This window comes from Calypte anna, chromosome 23, assembly GCF_003957555.1.
Source record: "Calypte anna isolate BGI_N300 chromosome 23, bCalAnn1_v1.p, whole genome shotgun sequence".
Lineage (NCBI taxonomy): Eukaryota > Metazoa > Chordata > Aves > Apodiformes > Trochilidae > Calypte > Calypte anna.
Genome location: NC_044268.1, coordinates 2,883,701 through 2,899,272, shown reverse-complemented (window position 1 = coordinate 2,899,272; position 15,572 = coordinate 2,883,701). Strand labels below are relative to the sequence as shown.

General features: G+C 47.8%; 1 protein-coding gene across 1 annotated transcript in view; it reads right to left on the bottom strand.

The window, feature by feature from the left end:
• Positions 1-15,572, bottom strand: part of GRIK3 (glutamate ionotropic receptor kainate type subunit 3) — an 85,750-nt gene that overhangs the window by 30,088 nt on the left and 40,090 nt on the right. The window contains exons 2-5 of the mRNA XM_030464348.1: positions 8,176-8,352; positions 7,334-7,591; positions 5,909-6,090; positions 2,892-2,945 (exon numbers count right to left, since the gene is read on the bottom strand). Coding sequence (XP_030320208.1) covers positions 2,892-2,945; positions 5,909-6,090; positions 7,334-7,591; positions 8,176-8,352 — 671 coding nt within the window. The remainder of the gene's footprint in view (positions 1-2,891; positions 2,946-5,908; positions 6,091-7,333; positions 7,592-8,175; positions 8,353-15,572) is intronic.

The window sequence follows — 15,572 nt, the reverse complement described above, 5'->3', positions numbered from 1 at the left end:
TTGAGTTTGTCCTCAACAGTTTCTGCAATTGTTCAATGGTTGTAAAAATGTGGGGAGGCAACAGCACTGTCTGCTTGTGACAGGGTGAGGGGGGAACCCAGGAATGACGTTCACTGTTCTCACCTGGGAGTATAAAAAGAATTTAAACACAGCACGAGATTACATGGCTGTTGCTGGTTTGTATAATGTGGCTTTACTGGGAGGCTGTGGCTTTACATGGCCAGGCTGTGGGCTCACCCAGACACAGTGTCTGTCACCAGCAAGCTCTCTGTTCTCCCATGGGGGAGCTGGAAAAGCACTGGCCCTAAACCACACTGCCCTAAGCAAAGCATAACAAAATCAGCACTTGCTAGCAACCCAGACTTCATTCTCAGTGGGGGAGCTGGAAGTTCTTACAGCTGTTTTGCTTTAATAAGCTTTGGAGGTTTGATCTTTTCCTTAAGCACTGGCCTCTGACTTTGCACCCCCAAGGCATGTGCTGATGGATGCCACAGTTTAATCTGCAGGTGCAGCTGGGGACCAAGTCATTAATCACACCCACACTGGAGTTCAGGGGCTTGGTTGTTTGGGTTTTTTTTTTTCCCCTGAAAAATTGCAAGTACAAACCTCCACATTTTGTTAAAGGGCATTGTGAAAACCAGGCTATGATGTTGACTTTTAAATGACTTCCAGTAACTAAGGGCAAACACTTGTTTAACCTCAGACAGATGCTTGCAGCAGTCCTGTGCCTGACCACAGGAGGAGATTTATTTTTTCAGCATTCATAACTTTTTGTCAGAAGCTTCAGTTTGTATTCTGGAAATCGCTGAAGGGAGATAATTTTTCATTGCAAAAGCAGAACATGTCCCCCTCAGAACGTGACCATTTGTGACAAAGCTGATCCACCAAGCTCCAGGTCTCATGGTCAGTCTCCATCCAGCCCATTTTAGATCCTCCTGGTATTTTGGGTGCCCTCTCCACTGACCCTTCACTTCACCAAGTTCTATAGAAGCCAACCTCCCATCAGGGCCCTTCTTGGTTCCAGTTTAAATCTCAGCTGCAACCTGATTTAGCATTTCCTGGAATTAGAGGATAATTAAGAGCTGAGAGTCAGGACACAGAGAGGTGGGGGGGGGGGGCGGAATTGCCATATCAGTTTCTTCTGGATTTTCTGCTTCTGCACAGAGACAAGTCGAAACATCTGGTTCTATTTTCCACCTCATCTACATCCCCTTTCACTCATTATTTTCTGCACTGCAGAATTAATTTTCCCCTCGGTGTCACAGGCTTTGGGTACACTGGGTTTAACAGGAGTACCTGGTGATCAGCCCCAGTGGCAAACTGGACCAGTTTGGTTCATCACATTCCTGGTTTGACTGGGAGAAGGCAATCCAGGTTTTGTTCCCATTGACCCAAAGCATGGGAAGAAATTCCTGCTTCTGCCTGGAGCTCCTGGAGCAGAGGCAGTGGGGAAGCTTCTGCATTTTGTGAGGGCTCATTTTTTTCCAAGATGCTCTGAAATTCCTAGAGCTGAGCTTAAGGGGATTGATTGCCCCTGCTTGGGACTGTGCAGGGTTTAAAGGCTGTGCATGCATTAAAGGCTGAGCAGAAGAATGCCTCCTCCTCCTCCTCCTCTGCTAGGAGAGGCTGCTGCTGCTCTTCAGGCTGAAGTCAGTGAACTGGAGTCTTGCTGCCTAGCAAAATGTTGAAGCATTTCATGCCGAGTGTTGATACACTGTACTCAGTATTGACTGGGGACCTTTTAGAAACATTCAGTGTAACATAATAGACTAATTCATTAGCACCCCATGGGTCTAGTACCGGAGAAGCTGAAGCACATGCATTGCAAGCTAGGAAAACATTGCCTTAAGGAGTGACAGATTAAAATATCTTTCCCATGATATAACTGTTATTTCAGGAAAGCAGCATTAATTGTGATTGCTTATCTATTAATTTATTATAATTCTTCTTCTCCCACCTCCAGGCTGTACCTACATAAGAAATGTACTCTAGGCTCAGCTGGGGCTGATTAATAGGAGGTTATCTGGGAAATGCTGAAAGCTGCCTGGAATAGATAATGGCAGCAGGGGTAATTAAAATGTCTCTCGCATTCGGAAAATAAATTCTGCAGTTTTTAAGGGTTACTTTAGTCTGATTCTTTCCTGGAGGCAAAAAGATAAATTGGATTTTCAAAATCACACGGAATTCAACAGTATACTAGACAATAGCATCCAAAATGGGAACAGAAGTGGCATGCCAAAAAACCCAAACCACAATGCCTCCTGGAGCTGGAGAAGAACTGGCCCGTGTTTAATGAGAGTGGAGTTAATTTCAAGCTGAGTTCTTCTCATGCAAAATCAACCTCCAGAGCTGAGCTATTGACCACAGCAGGGCTGCTCCTGGCTTTTAAGGGAGACCAAGGTGAAGGCAGAGAAACACAGCCCCAGTTTTTGCTGTGACCCAGCCCCATCACATCCTCTCTGTGGAACCAGGACCATTCCCACAGATGCTCCTCTTTCAGTGCGTGGGTAGCTGTGCTGAAATCAAAGTGACAGGGAGGGAAAATAAAACCAGAACCTACATCTGTGCAAAGCCAGAGCAGCTCCAAAGGAGTCAGCCAGCACGAAAGCAGCAAGAGGAAAGACTGATGGCTCTCAGACTGTCAGTGCTGCCATTGCAGGTGTTGCAGCCACATCACAGGGTCTGATTCCCACCTGAAGACCCCCCTGGCCCTGCTCTCACCTTCTGTTAGGGTACCAGACCTCCCTTTCCCTTGCTTTTCCCACCCCACTGCTTCAGTGTCCTGCAATGCACACCCAGGCCAGGACCTCTGCCCACCCCTCTGCCTCCTCCTCTTCCCATTCCGCTCAGCAGGGAGGGGAAAATACATTTCCATGGACTGGGTACTTTACCAGAGTGGTGAAGATGAAGTGGTAGTATTCTGTCATCATTCCCATTGCCATGGCCTTGAGGAGAGCAGGGAAAGGAGGTTAGTAAGAGAGGATACCAGAATGTAACAACAGTCACACAACATAAACCTCGACAGAGCTGATCTTGTAAATGTGGCAGAGGCAGACCCAGAAAGACAGAAGCTGGGTGCTGGATCCATCCCATGGAACTGTGCTTAGCCAGCAAGAGGCTTGTGCTGAAGTGCTGAGCTGAGCTGTGATTCTCAAACCTTTCTGAAACAGCAAAGCTTCAGTGTAAACCTGTGCAGACCACCAAGCAACCTCTGATCATCATAAACCCATGTACTGGCTAAGAAACTCAGTGAGAGGGGTTTTGTTTCTTAGGTGTGTGGTGCTGGTGCTCTGCATCCCCTCCCTGTGCCCCTCTGGATAACATGTCCCTGCAGATTTTGTCTGTGAATCCTTTCCCCTGTGTGGAATATCCAGATTCTAAGGCAGTGCCTGCTTTAGAAATGGGTCAGCTCCCCAGGGATGGGAGCAGGAACATCTCCCATCCCACAGCCCTGGGAGATCGTGGTCTGGACCCAAAGGCTTTTGGCCAGCTCAGACTCTGGCTCTCCCAGCCCTGACGTGAAGGTTTTTTTCCTGCAGATTGTTGGGATCTGCACAACTGAGCAGTGGAGAGAACAGACTGGTCTGTGAGGTTTGCCAGAGCAGGACTGGGGGCTGAGGGGACCTCAAGGGGAGTGCTGTGTGTCTGTCTGTGAAAAGGGTCACCTTGAAGCTGGTGCTGGGCTAAAGGACAGAGATAGCCATGGTTCTGACTGGGATAGTGATTCTGTGAGCACAATTTCTGGAGAAAACACATGCAAGGGCACTTGAAAACCTCAGCCGATGGGAGAACAGCTTCAGGTCCCCAGGAAGGATTTGCTCCCTTGGTTTTTGCTAGAATTACTGGGGCAGAATTTAGCTCCAAGGAAAGAAGTGACAGTTTGAAAAGAAGAAAGATGTCAAGAAGCGAGGGAAAAGGAAAGGATCTAGATTACAAGCCCAGAGACTGTAACTCTGGAGTGTGATTTTATGCCATGTTTTCTGACCTTTCCTCCCCCTCCTTGCCTTTCTGGGGGATTGGCAGAGCTGGGTGTTAGCTCTCTCCTGGTCTGCAAAGAGCTGGAGCAGGGAGCCATCCCCTCCCTATGTGAAACATCAGTTAAATGATGTGAAACCAACAGAGAGAAGTCATAAAATTCCAGTTCAGAGCCTACAGCTGGAGCAGGGCTGGGGGAAGAGTCCAGACTTGCTGTCAGACCCAAGCCCCAGCTTCCCAGTGCTGGCAGCCTGAGTGCAGGAGACTCCTGGGTTTCAGGGTTTATGTGATAAACCTGGTGGATAAGCTCCAGGCAGTTGCCAGGAGGAGGATGGGAGCTTTGTCAAAGTCGGGACAGGCACATCTGTGCAGTTCAGAGGCAGCTGCCAAGGAGAGCAGAGGGGCTGGGAAGGCAGAGAACAGATGTAAAGTGTTAGGAAGTCACTGGACATCAGCAAGGCCAGAGAAGCTGGGGTGGGATGGGAAGGTCTCACAAGCTGGCCTAGCTCTGTTATCACAGGTTCCTACAATGATTTGTTTGTCCAGGAGGGTAAAATAATGAATGGTTTGATGTCTCTGTCACTCCAAGGAACCCAGACTGGAGCAGAATGTGGCAATGTCATCTGTATGTCTTTGTGCCAGCTCTTGTACTGCGGGGCTTGGTTTACTAATCCATGGGGGGTTTTATACTAATTTAAAAGCAGATGATGAGTGAAGTGCCTTGCTACTCCTGTGCTGGGGGAGCAAGGGCTGGGCTGGCTGGGTGCTTGCTCAGAGCTACTTTATCAAACCCAGGCTGTATTTGCTTAACCCATTTGATGTCACCTAAAGGTGTGCAGTTAAAAATCAGCACTAAGTGGGGGCAATTGAAGTGTCAGTCTTAAGAGAACCTTTTCTGCAGCCATTGGGGCTGCACTGGGGTGGGCAGCACAGCCAAGGGGCTCCAAGGACCTGGGTCCTGGTGTTGGATGCTGGAGCTTCCAAGTGTGCAGAAAGGTTTGGGTTTGTGCACCCTCCCAAACTCTGAAAATCCTTAAAAGTTTTTTCCTCAGTAAAAATGCACTATAGAATATATAATGCACTCCATAATATTGTTAGCTTTGTGTCCTGGAATAGCCAACACACAAAAAAAAAACCCAGGCAGGACTTAGACTTCTTTCCCTGTAGTTCCCCTTCTCTTCCATCTTCCTCACTCTGCACTCACAGTGATGAGCTGAGCAGATGGCACAATAAACTATAATAAACTGCATAATAAGTGAACAGCACCAAACACAGTCTGCATGTTAAAATAATAGGCAGGAGACAATGAGTCCCTTATATTGCTTTCTTTAATAATCCCTCCCAGGCTTTCTGATTTCTCTGAGCATTTTGCATCAAGCAGGCTGCAAGAGAGCTCTTTCCATGTGCTTGCGTTCTCAGCCCTTAGGGGGATTTATTTAATCTGTGTGGTAGTGTCTTGCTGGGTTGATATGAGCAACACTTCCAGCAGTTGGTTTTCAGTGTTCTTTGTGAGAGCATTTTCCTCTGCCTCATACTGGACCCTGAGACCTACAGGCACTGGAAATGGGGGGAGGTGCTGGGGGGTGAGCAGCAAACCTTCTGGTCTGTGAAAAATGCCAGTGGAGAAAAGAGAGAAACCAAATGGATGGAAAATCACTGACATCTGGCTTAAAGTCCAAGAATTGCACATGGTGCTCTTAAAAGGGACAAAGGATTCTGCCCTCCCAGCCCAGCTCAGCTCAGCTCAGCTCAGCTCAGCTCAGCTCAGCTCAGCTCAGTTCACCAGCACGGGGCTTTTTTCTCTTGATTTGTATAGAATCTGCGGAAGATCTCTGTGGATTGCGGGCAGGGACCTGCACCCCAGTCCGGCCACCCCGGGTACATGGGTGTCCGTGTCACCACTTGTCCTTCCCCCCTTGTGGCCCCTGCTCACCTGCCTGAGGATCTGCGCTGCCATCAGGTGGCTGCAGTCGAAGATGATGCGGAATTCCCTGCCCCGCTTCATCTCCTTCAGGAGCGGGCGGGCATCGTCGGAGTCCAGCGGGAGCTGCCGGATTTTCAGGCGGATGTTGTAGCGGGATGGGGCCATGATCAGCTCCTGCAGCCGAATGAGCCCTTCAGGAAAACCCCACAGTGTTAAAGGGAACTCTGCTTGGCCCTTTTTTTTTTTTTTTCTTTTCTTGTTTTGTTTTTTTTTTTTTCCAATGGAATGCAACCTCCCCCATCATCATCCTCAAATGGCCATTGCAGAGCCAAGGTGTTACCGAACCCCCAGAGAATTCCAAAGCACTTTTCCCTGCATCCAGCTATGGTAGCCCTGGGGTCCTTCCAGTATGTAGAAAGAGAAAAGTAGCAGATTGGTCCTAAACTTTGAGATCTCTGAGATAATGACATTTTCCCAAGGAAATGTGCCCTTGAGAAAGGACAGAATGTGATAAGCAGCTATGCAACAAATACAAATCTGCAGTGTTTTTCATGCACAACAGCTAAAGAAAAGAATTACTATGCACTTAGATTTATGAACAGCCTAGGTCATAATAGTCACTTAATCACAACTTGGAGCTTTCTTGCTACCCTTAGAATTAAATTCTTTTTTTATGCAGAAGGTACAAAGCAGGAATTATTGATATCTAACGTTGCAAGAAGAGATTCAGCAGATGCTTATTGCAAGGAGGAGAAGAGAAGCATGTCCCTCTGCATAGTGGAAGGAATACATTAGAATGTGCCACAAAGGGAACATACTGTGATCCACATTTACAAAGGAGGAATGTCAAACCCTGTTCTCATCAGCCCTCCCCTAAAAAAACCTTTTGGTTTAGTGGAATTAAGTTGGACAGCCTATCCAATGTGTCTTTTTGGGTTTTTTGTTTTTTTTTTTTTATCTATAGTGCTTTGCTTTGTTTAACTATCAACAGCTTTCTTTATGTGAAAAAACTTTGTCAGCTGTGGTTTAGAGAATTAGCCAGAAAACAAAAAACTTTTCCAGAACTGCTTTTGCTTTAGGCAGGGAAACTGCAGCCTCAGAGGCAGCCACAGACCAAGGTCTTTGCTTGTGTTGATGGGCACTGCTGTGCCAAATGCAGCTGAGCTGACCCAGATCACACCCTCGTGCACTTAATCCTCCCCTTTACCCTTTGTGGTGCTGAGTTACCCACTGTCTAAGCACTTGGAGAATTAAATCCTTGGAAAAAGATCCCAGGACCTTCTACACCACTCGCCTGAGAAACTGCTGCGTCCCCCAGGTGATGCCTGCGTGGGCTGTGGGTTTTGCTCCTAAAAGGGTTCATTAGCAAAGTTCCTAAAGAGGATCCACACCAAAAGATCTGGGTTCCTGTGCTGAAACCTCTCCTTCACCTACCTGTGCTGTCATCATAAACCACCGTGGCTGACCTCCACTTCAAATACTGCACGAGGTCCAGAATGGCGTGGCTGAGGGAAGCGTAGTCAGGGTACAGGTTGACATAAAAAGTGTCCTTGTTATCCAAAGGGTGATGCTTCCACCGAAGCTGGATGTGAGGGACTTCCAGGGCATTGCAAATGGACTGCACAGCGTTGGTGCAGGAGCCTTGGGAAGGTCCAAATATTGCTACAACCCCCAGAGCGAGCTGGTCACAGGCTGGCAAAGGAAGGGCAGGATGGTTAGAGGCACAGGGATATTTCCAGAAGAAACTTCCACATTAAACCATCTTCAGAAGGGACAGCTGGGATCAGGGATCTTGCCTGTGAGCTCAGGCACGAGGTTTTGTTTCTCCCAAACCAGGAGCAAACTCGATAAACCCTTAGCTCATCAACCCCACAGCCTTTGCCATGGGCTCCTCCTTCCTGTTCAGTAATTCAAGTGAGCTGCTATTGTCTCATCATAAAAACTGACTGTGTTGGGAAGAGAAGAGAATTTCTACACTAGGGAAGTTAAAACTGTCAGGGATAGAGTCAGATAAACAAAGGCTTGGCCTGCAGACCTTCACTGAGGCTTGGAAGCCAATACTGAGGGGAGTTTTGTGAGGCTTGCAGAAGGAAAAAAGAAGAGTTCTTCCCCTTATACTGAAATGCCTCTGGAAGGTCAGGTACCAGGGAACCTCTCATTTAGATCACTGACTAGAGCAGGACAAAACAAGCTGCTGGGTCTGTAGCCAAACCTGCCTTTTTATGCTGAATAAATGGTCAAACAAAGGTACTAAGAAGTGTGTGCTGTGCTCTTACCTTTCTTAGTTGCTTCAAAGCTGTCATGGAAGTGTATCCTCTGGATGTCGTAGGTTAGTGTGGTGTTAGGCAACAAAGTTCTGTTTCTATTTATAATATTGGCAGAAAACCTGAAGGCTTGCTCCTCAGCACTCATCACCTGGGTGTTGGGGCCATCTGCATACTCAAAGATTCCTCCTGCAAGACAAGGCAAAACCAGCATTAAGCCACATAAAATGTGATTTATAATCTTATGTATCCAGGGCAAGAAAACCCTTGGACAGAGCTGTGACATTTGCAGGCTGAAGGAGGCTTGCTCCAGGACATTTCCTGGGCTGAATTAAAGACATTAAAACATTTGGGGTCATGTCACCTTCCTGCTCCGTGCTCAGAATTCCAGCTTTGTGGAGCAGGAGGGGACAGGTTTAGTTGGCGAATATTTTTGTGAGTCAGATAAGTGTCTTCCAATAAAATTTTAGGACCAGATGCTGTGAAGTGCAGACAGTTTTAGTGCTCTGCTGCAGAGATGCTCCAGGTTTCTGCTCGGTGGAGCTGCTGTGGTACAAAGCTGCCCCTGCCCTTTCCTCCCTGCCAAGCTGCAGCGCTCCTCACCTTGTCCACCCACCTCCAACTCCTCATGTAGGCATTTCAGCTTCCTATTTTTAGTGCTCTTCTCATCTTTTAGTGTTCCTCATGTTTAGCTACTCACGTTCTTAATTCAGAGCAGCAGAGACTCCCAAGTTTGCCTCCCCTCCAGCTCATCAGCTCAGTAATGCACATCTCGGATGCATCCTTTCTGTGTTCAAAAGTTGTTAATGCCATTACACCTCCCCAAGGGCACCAGGCTCATGTCACAGCATCACTGGGTTTCTTGGCACTCTGTGTCTCCTCCTCAGCAGCCACTCTCACTGAAGTGCCTCAGTGCAGGGGTAAATTATGCAGCTCCACGTCCTTGTCTCTGAGACAGAGGCACAGTCCCACACCCCTTACAGAGCCATGGAAAGGCACAGAAACCTTGCTCTTATTAAAAAAACCCAAATAATTAATGGATGAGCAAGATAAGCAATTGGTAACAGATGGTTTCTGGGTTAATTAGCAGAAGGATGATCTTCCTCTTCAGCTTAAGGTAGACCTAAAATGTTTTGATCTAGACCACAGATGCCTTCTCAGACCTCTTAATTTCCAAGGAAATGTGTGACTGCTCCTCCAGGATCCAGAACACTTTATCTGTGAGGTTTGTGGCACTTTGGAGTAAGCCAAGGGTGACACCTTGGCAAGAGCCAAGCTGACACTTCTGGTGACATCTGGTGACATCTGTGTCCTCACAAGAGCCACACCAACACCTTGGGCTGAGCAACCTCAGTGGCAATGCTGGGGGACAAAGGAAGCTGCACAAAACCTCTGACTTTTCTGCTCCCTGTGATGCTGGCGAGTCCCTTCCCTTCCCTTCCCTTCCCTTCCCTTCCCTTCCCTTCCCTTCCCTTCCCTTCCCTTCCCTTCCCTTCCCTTCCCTTCCCTTCCCTTCCCTTCCCTTCCCTTCCCTTCCCTTCCCTTCCCTTCCCTTCCCTTCCCTTCCCTTCCCTTCCTTCCCTTCCCTTCCCTTCCCTTCCCTTCCCTTCCCTTCCCCTGCAGACTTTATGCATCTGTAATGTGCACTTGTAATGTGACTGTGGTAATTAATTTATATTCATAAACATCCCAAAACATTTCAGCTGCTCACTGCCTGCCTCTGGTAGAATAAAATATTTCAGCTCTCAGTACAGACTTGGGAATTAGGGGGAAAACTAAAGGAAAAGAGGCCGAATGTTCATTCTGGAGACCCATTTCAGTCCCATGCCATCACACACAACACTTAGAACCAGGTTTTCATTCCAGAATGCCTGGCAGTGTAGGCAGAAGCCTAAGAAAAATGTCCAAGTGCCTCATTCTCACTGGATCATGCTAAAACGTTTGGTTATTGACTGCTGCAAGGAAAACAATTCATCCACATCAAGGTCTGCTCAGCTGCTAGCTCAGTTTAAGTTTTTTAGAGGTCACAAAGCTTGTACACAGCAGAAACAACAACCAAAATTAAAGTGAACATGGCATTCATCCCTGTCTTGCTTTTCAAAGCTTTACTGTTCAGAACATTTTAGCAAAGGATTTTTTGTTTTCTGGTATCATCCTGCAGTGATAACTGGATTCATGTTACATTGATTATAAACTGGCTGACATGAGGCTTCCTCCTAGCCCAAAGCCTTCAGGGTTGCTTTGGAGCATGTCTTATTATGATGGAATATAGCAGAACTAGGTATGTGGATTATTGGTGTTTGATCCCAAATAAATTCACGTTCCAGATGCCCAACTGGACATAACAGGCTTTTTGACAGAAAAGAATTTTCTGTGCAGCCACCCAACCCCTTGAATTTAGTGCCAGGCAATGGGAAGGCAGACAGGCAGAAGTGATAGATTTCTGGTTGTACTGCTGGGTGCTGAATATGCTGGGAAAATGTGAAATCTGCTGCAGTTGCTCAGCAGAGCCATTGCAGGGGGTGCTGAGCCCCAGCCCTCTTGGCTTGTGTGCCTCTCCTTCAGAGATGTTCACTCCAATCATTATTTAAAGAGCCTAATAACCAGCTTCAAACAGCTGATTAATGCATAATCTTCATCATGATTACATAGCATAACTGGCATTAATTTGAGAAGCTTGCTAATTATGAAAATAATTGTTACAGCTTTTCCAGTTGAGGAAAAAGGGAGAATATCAGCTTGTTGTATTGAGGAGGTGAGGGATGGGACATCAGCAGTGGGCTGGGGGACCCCCTGTGTCCCCCCACTCCGTGATGGAGAGGATGAAGTGATGTAAAGCTGGCTGATGGATCAGTGTGGAGTCTCTGGACAAACAGCTTCGGTGGGTGCTCCCCAGACAGAGTGATTCATGTGGCTCTGACCACAGTAACCTCACTCCAACTGCACTCTTATAAAAATACAGAAAGTCAACGGGCTATTAAAAGGCAACAACAGCCCAGTTTCCATTTTTATATACTGCCTATAAGCAAGTTTCATCTGACAGAGTAAAACTGCAGGTGCTTTTGTGTTACTGTCTGTCTCTAAAGCATTTCTGCCTCTTTCCAGGTTTTTATGATGTTGGAAATGTCTGGGAGAGCGATGGATGCTGCTGCTGACCTTTTCCTGCTCTGGCCTCTCTCTGTTCAGGGCTTCTCCTGCCTTCTCTCTGCACCTCTCAGAGCTTTGCAGACAGATAAAAGCCAGCGTGCTGAGGTCTGACACCCCTTGTGATGTCCTCCTGAGGTTCCTGAGAAGATTTGCTGCCAGATTTATCCAGGGAGGGACTGTGCTCTTTCCTTGACCAGTCGGTGCAGCCCACGGGCTCCCTGCTGCATTGCCATGTGCTGTTCAACACACACTGAGGCTTTACAGCTTCAGGTTGGCTTTGTTTGCATGTCTATTTTTTCCCAGAAAACCTTTTTATGCCATATTTGTACAGATACAGGGGCCAGGTCTGGCAGTCAGCCCCATGGGAGATGCCTGGGTGCAAACTCTTGGTATCTTCTCATATCAAACACTGCCAACTGTTTTACAGATTTTTTATGGTGTCATCCATTATTACATCTGACTCCTTCAGTTTGAAATATCAATCACCAGGCAAGTTAAATAATTATTCAGTTGTCTTTTAACTTTCAAGCAGGCTAATTGCTCTCCAGGGAGTGTCAGTCATCACTGAAGGAACAGACTAATTAGAACCAACTTCCTGTCTTGTTATTTTATATTGTTTTATTTGATGACCACTGATGTTGCTGCTGAGATGGGAAGGTTTAAAAAATCCAAATGAGAATCCAAGCAAATGCTTGAAACTCTCTAGATCTACACCAGAAGGGCAGCACAGGGCCATGGGCAGGAGGCTGGGAAGGGAGGTTTAGCTGCAAAACACGGAGGATCTTCCTCTAACCAAGTAGCAGAAAATTAGCTTCTCTGTTCAGGGTAAAAACTGCATCCCATGAAACACCCAGAATCCCACTGATGTCGATCAGAACAGCCCAAGTCTGGCTACATCAAACACAACCACGCTGCCCTCCTCCCACCTCCAGCTGAGGATGCTGCAAGACCTTTGGAATGGCCCCAGGAGGGAGCCAGGGGGGTGGGAACCCTTTTCCAGTGCCTTGGCTTATCCTGAGCTGTGTCTGCTCTGGCTGGGTGCAATCAGAGTTATTTTTAGCTCTGTTGAAAGCTAAGTCAAGGAAATAAGAGTATTTTAGGTTTTCCCTTTCTCCCCTCTTCCCCTTTTTAACAAAACAAATAGCTTCATTCTTGGAAAGAAAATTCCAACAGCCCTCAGTGTGGGGTGTGATCTCTTATCTCTCCCTCCTTATAAAATCACTCAGTTACTTAGCTTTGAAGAACAACTATTTCTGATAACACTTTTCTCTCCCCCGCTGACAGTGTTGTTAACACATTTAGACAGCTTCTGACAGCCTCTTTCCATGTGACATCCTGGCAGAAATGTTGTTTTGAAGGAGCTCTGGCTGAGGATGAAGCCAGCCCGAGCTCCTGGGGGGACAGGAGCGCTCCTGCCTGCATCCCCCAAACCTCTCCTGCCCCAGCTTCTGCATTTTCTCTATTTTTTTTCTCTGAGGTCACAAAACGTCTGGGCTGGCTGTGGCAAGGCAGTTTGTCCTCTTCTGATGGCCTCTGATTTGGGGACAGTGCTGGCAGACAGGCTGAGCAGGACAGGTTTGGTGGCTGTCCCTGCAGGATGCTGCAGGGTGAATTCCCGGAGCAGAGGGATGGGAGAGCTCTTCCTCCAGGAGCTGTCCCCCTGGGAAGGCTTCTGCTTATCTGACCAGTCCTGCAGAAAAAACTTCACTGTCATGGCCTAGGTCCCTCCAGGGTTGGTGTTTATACCAGTAAAGAGAAAAAACACTGGTGGGAAGTAAAAGTTCTCAGGAGCAGGAGGTTGTGCACTGGGAATGGAGCTAAAAGCCCCCAGAGATGGCCCCTCAGTGAGTTACACCTCAAATGCAATAGCACTGAGTGAAGGGAAAGGGGCAAAGTCCAGAAGACAATAAATATCACCCCTTAAAAAAAAAAAAAAAAAAAAAAAAAAAAAGCAGTGACAGATTTGTTCACAAGAAATCTCTCCTTGCACTCTTCCCCAGGGAGCTGCTACTAGAAAGTCCTCCACAAGTAAACGGAGCTGAAGCTGGAGGTGGTGGCTTCCAAATAGGACCAAAAGTGCCCTGTAAGCTGGTGTGTGAGGAGGGCAGTGCTGGGGGCTCCCCCCATCCCCACCTCTTCAGTCCAGAGCCCATTTTCCTGCCTGGGAAGTCCTGGTGTCCTGGAGATGTGCCAGCAGCCCGCTGCCCCCATCCTCCCACTGTCCCCAGCATCCTGCTGGGATGACTCCCTGATGCTGGCCAGGGCCAGGCTTTGTGCCAGGGCAGTAAACAGAACTTGGAAACTTCCTGAACCAAACCTTCTGGGAAGGAGCTGAAAATAATTTCTGAGGTCTGTCAATGGCTCAGATTTTGACAGAACCACGGAGTGGCAGGATCTGAGTCCCTGTCCCCCTAAAATGCTGCTGATCATGCATCAGCCTTGTCACTTCAGCGTGACACTGCTTAATGTGATGCAGCACTGCCACGGATCCACAGCAATTCCAGGCTTCATAAAGATGCATCACACAAGACAGAGCCCGTGCAGGAATTTGCTGCTGCTCACGGGCCCCAGCTGTCCCCTGCCCACCGAGGTTCCTCTCTCTGGATGCTAATTGCTAAAAAACCCAGGAGGAGCCTCGGAGTCCCAGCAGAGGCAGAGGATCAACCTCCGAGCTGGTGTGTCAGGACTGCTCACACTCACACACTGCCTCTGTTAATTACACATCTCTCTTGCAGGAATTAAAAAGGAATGGGTCCTGTGCCTGGGCAGACAAACGACAGATGACATCTCCTGCTCTACTTTCAACCCTCCCCAGGGACAGGGACAGCAGAGCTGCCAGTCCAGAGGTGGCCAGGAGCCCATCTCCTCAGCATGGTCAAAAACAAACATGAAAATTCAGATTTCTAACGGTAATGACAACACCAAGGCACCTGCAGCCCCCACTGGCACTGCTCCCAGCCTGGCTCCCCACCCTGCTCCTCTCTGGAGGGTCCTGGGGACCCCATGGCAGGGGAGAGGAAGGGATGGGAACCCGAGGAACACAGCCCCCAGGTTTGACAGCAGAACGAGAGGCCAGGTACTTGCTGAGTGATGCCAAGTGAATGAATCCAAGCAGAAAATGAGCCGTGTGAGGTGTGTTTGTCCCAGGAGGGGGTTCCCAGGACAGAAAGCCCATCCCAGCAGGATTGCTCCCTTCCGAAGAAACGGTCTTTCCCTCTCCTCTCATTTCAGTAGTGAAGATGCCAAACTGGATTTAATTAGCACTGCATTAGGTGTTTTATGGCACAGGGGGTGACATTCTTCTCCTATGTATAAACTGCTTAACAGATGAGCAGTCAAGTGGCAAAGAAATACATTATTAATGTTTCTGGTTAAATTAACTGATTAAAACCACTGTAGCTAAAATGTATGTATCAGCACTTTGCTCACACTAAATGAGAAATTAATGGAATATGGCGGCTTGTTTTTATAATGAGCAGGAGGTAGGGATGGTCTGGAAAGCTGGGCCAGCCCTGCCAGCCATGGCCTGGCCAGTCCCTGTCCCCAGGATGGGTTTTTTCTCCTGGGGATTTGTGTTCCCATCCGTGGGGTCGGGGCACAGGCAGAGCTCATCCTGCACCCTCTGCAGCTTCTAGAGAAAAACTTCTCACTTCCAACTCCTACTCCCTTGGCCTAATTGGCAGTGTTTGCTTTGCCATTTCCCTGAACAAGCTGTTCTGGTGTTGGGTGTTTTACATCTGAGGAGGAGCATTTGCCACCACGGCAGCATCACCCCCACCAAGGGAGGGGATCAGAGCACTGAGCTGAGATCAAAGGCCTTCAGCAGGGCTCCAGCAGAAAGGAATTAAGTTAGCAACAGATTTCTTAATGATATTTACATTTCTAATTTGCATAATACAAGAAGAAAATGAAACGGGCGTTTTTATTTTTTAAGCAGACTCGATTAATTAAAAAAACAACAACAACAACAAAAGCAGCATCGTAATTTCCTAGGAGTAGATTCCCATCAAGATAAGGACAATGAAAATGCCAAGAAACTTTTAATGTATCCAACATCCAGCTCACAGCATGATGTGGATCTCCACAAGTGACCAGTGAGCTGCAGCCCATCCAACCCAAGGGCACAAGCTGCCTGGGGGAGCCCAGTGAGCCCCAGTCCCACCAGTGTCCCTCAACTGGGAAGGGCTCTGCAGGCTGAGTTTCCAGTTTCTCTGCAGAGGTGGAACTTGCAAGCTTTGGGCTCCTCACATTCCAGCCATTCC